The 6,942-nt window shown below is 43.7% G+C and overlaps 1 protein-coding gene across 2 annotated transcripts; it reads left to right on the plus strand.

The window, feature by feature from the left end:
- The first annotated feature begins 1,060 nt into the window (after positions 1-1,060).
- Positions 1,061-4,422, plus strand: CFAP97D1 (CFAP97 domain containing 1). Of its 2 annotated transcripts, none has more exons than XM_032396481.1 (5): positions 1,061-1,184; positions 1,712-1,782; positions 2,049-2,167; positions 3,784-3,840; positions 4,332-4,422. In XM_032396481.1, exons 1-5 carry the CDS (start codon positions 1,061-1,063, stop codon positions 4,420-4,422), a joined length of 462 nt encoding a protein of 153 aa, XP_032252372.1. The 2 variants fall into 2 exon arrangements, with proteins under 2 accessions (XP_032252372.1, XP_032252371.1); XM_032396480.1 differs by lacking the exon at positions 4,332-4,422 and adding an exon at positions 3,152-3,275.
- Positions 4,423-6,942: the final 2,520 nt, after the last annotated feature.

Genomic DNA, 6,942 nt, shown 5'->3' on the forward strand with positions numbered 1-6,942 from the left:
TCCCCGGGGATCCTTAGAAAGGTTAAAGTTTGGGAAGCCCAACTCTGAGGCACATTTCTTCCAACATTTACTGGGAGTCTGCACTGGGCTTCAAAGCTTGGACTCCGTGCAACCAGGCTTGGCATTCTGGCCCTGGCAAATCCACCTCTCTGAGGCTGCTTGCTGGGGGGAAAACATGGGGATACTAGGACCTAACTCCTAGGGTTGTTTGAAAGATTAAATGTGACACTCAAGGAAAGCGCCCGGCGAGCACTCAGTAGGTGTTCTCCCTCTACATCACCCACTAGGTGCTACTACACCTGTCCGAGCGTGGAGATGAATCAGGCTCCTTTGCAGCCCTTCCAGGAGCAGCTGCTAGCCCACCATGAGCCTCATCAGTGTTGGCAGCCCCTCATTTGCTGAAATCCCACTAAAAGCAGAAAACAATCTCTGTCCTCCTGCCGATGGCAGATTCCCACCCCACCCCCACTCCTCCAAAAAGCGAATGTCCCAGGAATTTAGGAAACCCCCCATCCTGAGCCCGGCCCAGCCACTAACTTGGTTCCTGAGCAGCAGAACAGGCTATTGCTTTGGACTTCAGGTTCTTCATCTGCAAAATGAAGACACTGGATGAGATTCTCATTAAGGTCATCTTTCACCTCCCCCCAAAAGCTTGTGGTCTCACACCTCCAGAAGATCTACTGTGGTGGAGACCCCTTAGCTTATAGCTGAAGGTGTGTAACCAAGGCTGGATTTCTCCATCCCAACCCCCCACCTCCCACCCGGTGCCTTCCCACCCCTCCCAGCACACCACACCTTTTCCCCCTGGTGTTGGTGGCATCCGCATGCCAGGCAGGTGGGAAAGATTCTGAGTCTTGCCCCTCATCTTGATTTGGACCTGTGTTAGCTTTCAAACAGAAGCCCAGGGACAGCCAAGTATGCTCTGCCGCTCCTCTTCCTTCCCCAAGACCTGTCACTGATGTCATAACGGGGTAACTATAACAACCTGTCATGGGGACCTCTAAGTACCTCACAGAGGAGCCTGGGTGCCTCATTTCTGAAGTGAGACTAGGAAGAGAAGATGAACAATTCCCTGGATTATCTAGCCTACCCTGTAATTGTTTCTAATCACAGACAGAGCACAACCTTCAGAAAGAAACTGGACTTTGGCCACTATATATTTCACAAGAATAGAATACAAATAGGTATGTGGGCAGTTGGGGCGGGACACTGCGATTAGGAGTTCTGGAAGGGTCCACACCTTAGAGATAGTGACAGTAAACCAGACCAGTACATGGCTTTGTGATGATATGGCCTTCTCTGCTGGGTTGGGTCAAGAGGACGTTGGCATCAGTGACAAAATTTATCAATGGATGGAAATGCTCACTTAAACTCTTTAAAGCCAGAGTAAGCTAGAGAGAGAGTAGGACTCCAGCTCCCAACAGGCTAGTTGTACTGGGAAAGGATGGGAGAGAATCTTTCATTGGATGCAAAGGACATTTATCTCTGTTTTATTAGTTGTTCTGGTCCTCACATTGTTATTTGTGCTGAAAACTCTTCAAAAATGTCAGTTTGGGAAATTAAACTAACCTAAAATTCCTGAACCAGAGTAAGGTCAGAACTCAAAATCGTCATGTTTATTAGTCGGGGCAGTTAGTTGTCTGGAACGTGAGCAGGTTTTCTGAGGTAAGAGGACCCCTGTGTAGTAACGTGGCTCTCTTTTATCCTCTAGTGAAGCCTACTGTTGATACCAAACCACCAGTGACGCACACACATCACATTTTAAAACTGAGCAAACTACAGGTATTGTTCTTGCCATCTGTGGATGTACTTTATTGATTTTTATCGATGTCCTGAAGAGGCCCAGTTTCCCAGACTTAGAAATACCCTCCTCACCCAGAGATTTGTTAAGATTCCCTGTCCTTTGCACACCACCCATCCCTACGCTCTCCTCCCAGGCTCCACTGCGGCCCTCAATTTGCCCCTTTCCCACCGTCCCAGAGGAGGGTGATGCGGAGCCTTTGGGTGTTGGACGATGTGACCATGGTGGGGATGCGGTTTCTTACCAGGGTGAACAAAAGCGAATCGACAAAATCGAATATGAAAACAAGCAACTGTGTCAGAAAATCGCAAATGCCCATCGTGGCCCTGCCAAGGTGGATTGCTGGAATGAATATTTTTCCAAGAGGTAGTGTTCTCTCTCCTCTCTTCATGTTTGGGAAGTCAAAATTGACTTTCCCCTTGTTGGATTTTAGTGCGAGGTTCTCCTGAGCAGGGGGTGTACTCAAGAGAAGGTATCTTGATGGTAGCCAGAGACCAGGTTAAGGAGAATGAAAACTATCCAAAACGGGGACCTTTCTCTAGTGGTAAAGAGCTAACTTTTATTGCACCTAAGAGAATTTTTGGAGTTCTATTCAGAGTTTGTCACAAGAAAACATTGCACGCTTTTGTAAAATAGTGACCGTAGCTGGGACTTTGACACAGCATTCTTAAGAATCGGTTCCTCAAATATTTCCTAAGGAACTACTATGTGCTAAGTGCTATGAATACAAAGATGAAATGAGATATATATGTTTCCTAGCCTCGAAAAACTCAAGACCTGTTAGGGGAGACTTTTCTGTAAATAATAATGCAGTGTAGACAGGGCTACAAAAGAAGTGTATGCAAGGGAAAGAATTTGGTCGATTGTGTGTGTGTGTGTGTGTGTGTGTGTGTGTGTAGGAGGGCGTGTCAAGGTGCCTTTCCTATATCCTGTGTATCTGAAACCATTGAAAGGTGAGATGAGGTGAAGCAAAACTCGTCACCAGCCTTTTGTGATGTGTCCATAGGCAAGACCTTCCCCCGTCATATAAACCAGACATTCTCAGTCCTGGTTTCACATAATTATTGCTGGGGTGCTTTTACAAAATGCCAATGCCCAAGGTGCACCCAGACCAATAAAGTAGAATCTTCTAGTGGACATCAGGGTTGAGAACCACTGATAGAAACCTGCCAATGTTGTGCACGGACCCCAGAGCGTAGTCTAGTTCAACAGGTGTAGCGGAGGGGGGGGTCTCAGGGCTCAGCAGGAAAGTCTGTTCCCTGCACTTAGGCAGCCTGGTTTATGACATCACGACTTCATCCAAGAAGGGAATTTTATTCTCCAGCCATCTCAGGATTTTGTGTTTTTCAGCTTAAACAGAGAAACAAGGAACCGGGAACTAGTGAGAATCACCGTGGAAAACCAGGGCATTCTGAAGAGGCTTGGTGATCGCAAACCCCACTATGACCGCAGGTTGTCCGAGATGGACTGGCAGGCACGTGGCTACTCTGAGCTCCTCCCTTGCACCCAGTTTGTCTGTGTTCAGAGTAGAGTCAGTCTCAGAAGAGACCCCCTAAGCGGCTGAGGGAGAGATCATGCAAAATGCAGCAACTGGTAAAAGAGAAAGCACCCAGAGCAAACAAAGCTAACGACAGGAGCGAACCATCCAGGAGCTAATCCATTTGCTCCTTGGATAGCAAAGCCACCATGTGTCAGTTTCAGAAACTATCTGGTAGCATCTTCCCTCAAGCTTTAATTCATTTAAAAAAAAAAAATACTGAAGGTACAAGCAAAAAGGAGGAAGGGTACACGATTTCCTTCATTTAGGAACAACCCTTCAAGAAGGAAAAAAAGAAAAAAAGCCTTCTGCGATCTTTTTAAAAAAAAACCCTCCCTGGCTTTGGTCTGTAAGCCTTTCCTAAGCCAGCCTTAGGAGCTAGACCTTCTACTTTAGTACCAGCCCCATGGCATTGACATAAGTCTTTCTGATTTTTCCCTTCAAGAATTCAAGGCGCTATATCAAAAATACAACAAGATATCTTCTCTCCCAAGATGAATAGGTATGTCTTAACACGGCTGCTTCTTACTGGGAAATACAGTGATCATGGTTGATAGCAAAGCCCTAAGAACTACACAGATGGAGCACAAGGGACCCAGTTAAAGGGATGGATTTTTGCCCGTCTGTACTATAAGGGAACTTAGAGCTCTCTGTTTCCTCTCTCCAAACGAGGAGGAAATGGCTGCTGGCTTTTGTCATCAGCTTTGAGTCTTTACGTGAGTCTAAGGGGAAGTGATTTGTTGCAGTAAGATGTAAACAGGAGGTCTCAAGGGGCTTTCTTGTTGTGCCAAAGTTACTTTACTCTGTCACTATTCAAGTACGGTTGTGTTGGCATTTTGTATTATTTCACATTATTAGGAATGACTAAGTTGTGTGTGTGTGTGTGTTTTGCCCCTGGGGAGAAGGATAAATGGACACTCAGGCTTTCCAAAGAATAGTTCTGTATAATTGATGTTTCTCCATTTCTCTCCCTCTCCTCTCCCTGAATACAAGGTTACTCACCATGGAAAAGATACAAGAGAAAGCCCTAGGATTTCTTAGCTGCTTAGAATTTCAAGACACTCCTAAGTGGCTGAATGCTTAATCTTAGGATGCTACAATAAAGCTTGGAACATAAAATGAGTAAGTTACATTGAAAGTACCCAAAGGCTTTAAGTCCCATCCCAAAATGGGGACAGAGTGGGGCATGAAGAAGGGAGAATGCAATAAGCATTTTTATTTGGGATTATGAAAAGAAGTTTCTCTGAGAGAGTAAGAGAGAGGAACGCCTTTTTAAAACATAACACCGTTGCCACCGTCCTAGAGGGGAGGAAGGTGGGGTTAAGATGACTCAGCCCCAAGTACAGCTCTGTCAAAATGGAAAACAGAAGCACGTGGTAGGATGAAGGTTCAGACAACACAGAGAACAAATGCCATTAGTCTCTCTGTGAATACAGCGCATTGGAAAAGAATGCTTCATTGAAGTTTCCGCGTACTCTGTTCATTTATAGGGAACAGCATCAGTGAAATTGTCAAACGTATCTCAAAACATATGGCAAGACAACGCTGCATGACTGCCATGACCGGTCGTGCTGGGTTTGAGCCTTTTTAAGCTTTTTATATTGAAAGAGAGTAGAGCTTAAGTGTTCTCATCACAAATAAATAAACTTTTTATTTTAAAATAATTAGATTCACAGGAAGTTGCAAATAAATGTATGCAGGCGGGGGGGGGGCTCCTCCACCCGTCACCGAGCTTCCCCCAAAGTTAGCATCTTGTGTAACTGTAATACGATATCAAACCAGGAGGCTGACGTTGGTATAATCCAAAGAGCGTATACAAATTTCACCAGTTATACGTGCACTTGTGTGTGTGTGTGTGTGTGTGTGTGTGTGTGTGTGTGTGTGTGTGTGTAGCTCTATGTAATGTTATCAGATGTGTAGCTTTGGGTAACTACAGTCACATTCAAGATACATAGTTGACTATACCATCATCAAAAGACTCCATGGTACCACCCCTTTTAGTGACAGCCCCCCTCTTCCTCCCATTCCTAACTGCCCCCCACCCCCAGCAGTCACTAATCTGTTTTCCATCTCTGTAATTATGTTATTTCATGAGTCTTACATAAATGGGATCATGCGGTATGTATCCATTCTTTTGAGACTGGCTTTTTTTAATTCCATATCATTTCCTTGCAGTTCATCCAAGTTGTGTACATCAAAAGATCATTCCTTTTCACTGCTGAGTAGTATTCCAAGGTATAAATGTACCAGTTTGTTTAACCATTTAACTGTTGAAGGACATTTGGGTAGTTTCTAGCTTTTTTGGCTATTATGAATAAAGCAGCTAGGAATATATGTTACAAGTTTCTGCATGAAAATAAGTTTAATTTCTCTGGGATAAACACTTGAGAGTACAATTGCTAGGTTGTATGGTAAGCCCATTTTAAAAGGAACCACAAATCTGTTTACAGAGTGGCTGTACCATTTACATTTCTGCAGTGGATGAGTGATCCAGTTTCTCCACATCCTCACCAGCATTTGATATTTTTCATTTTAGCCATTCCAATATGTGCATAGTGACATCTCATATGGTCTTAATTTGCATTTCTCTAGTGATTAATGAAGTTGAACATCTTTCATAGGCTTACTTGTCATCTGGATACCCTCTTCTATGAAATGTCTGTGAATATCTTTTGCTCATTTCCTAACTGGACTGTTCATTTTTTTAATATTGAATTTTGAGAGTTCTTTATATATTCTAGACCAAATCCTTTGTTGGATATGTGATCTGCAAAACATTTTCTCCCAGTCTGTAATTTGTCTTTTCTTCCTCTTAACAGAGTCTTTCATAGAGCAAAGTATTTTAATTTTGATGTCATCCAGTTTATCAATGATGAAACTGTTCTGTGTTTTGATATCGATATATCAATATCCTGGTGACACTGTGCCATAATTTTACCATGTGCTACCCCTGGGGAAACGGGGTAAAGGGCACACAGGATCTCTACGTTATTTCTTAAACCCATGTAAATCTGCAATTATCTCAAAATAAAAAGTTTAAAGAACAAATCAAATGTCCAATTATAAACTCATTATTAACTGATTCCAGTTTATCTCAGTTTGGGGAATCACCTCAATCTAGATTCTTCCTCTAGACATACAGGTTAGAAACCTCAGGGTCATCCTTCACTACCTCTCTTTCTCCTTCTCCCTGAGTAAATAATTTTTTTTTTAATTTTTAAAAAGATTTTATTTATTTGAGAGAGAGCACGAGCAAGGAGAGGGGCAGAGGGAGAAGCAGACTCCCTGCTGAGCAGGAAGCCCGATGCGAGACTCGATCCCAGGACCCCCGAGATCATGACCTGAGCCCAAGTCAGACACTTAACCAGCTGAGCCATTTAACCAGCTGAGCTTAACCAGCGCCCCCAGCCCTTGGCTACATATTTTCAACCCAGCACTCTTACTGCTCAGTGTCTGCATGTGCTACTGTTAGTTTCCCTTCATCTGAGAATGTCTTCATTTCCCTTTTGTTCCTTAAGGGTAATTTCATTACATATAGAATTCAAGATTGACGGTTCTTTGCTTTCAGCACTCTATAAATGTTGCGTGACTTCTGTCTGCCTCC

This window comes from Phoca vitulina, unplaced genomic scaffold, assembly GCF_004348235.1.
Source record: "Phoca vitulina isolate PV1807 unplaced genomic scaffold, GSC_HSeal_1.0 scaffold92, whole genome shotgun sequence".
Taxonomy (NCBI): domain Eukaryota; kingdom Metazoa; phylum Chordata; class Mammalia; order Carnivora; family Phocidae; genus Phoca; species Phoca vitulina.

Excerpts from the sequence above, each read along its gene's own strand:
- CFAP97D1 (XM_032396480.1), top strand. The coding sequence starts at position 1,061 with ATGAACAATTCCCTGGATTATCTAGCCTACCCTGTAATTGTTTCTAAT. Across the intron at positions 1,185-1,711 it reads CAAGAATAGAATACAAATAG|TGAAGCCTACTGTTGATACC; the intron begins GTATGTGGGCAG and ends TTTATCCTCTAG. Across the intron at positions 3,276-3,783 it reads TGTCCGAGATGGACTGGCAG|AATTCAAGGCGCTATATCAA; the intron begins GCACGTGGCTAC and ends TTTCCCTTCAAG.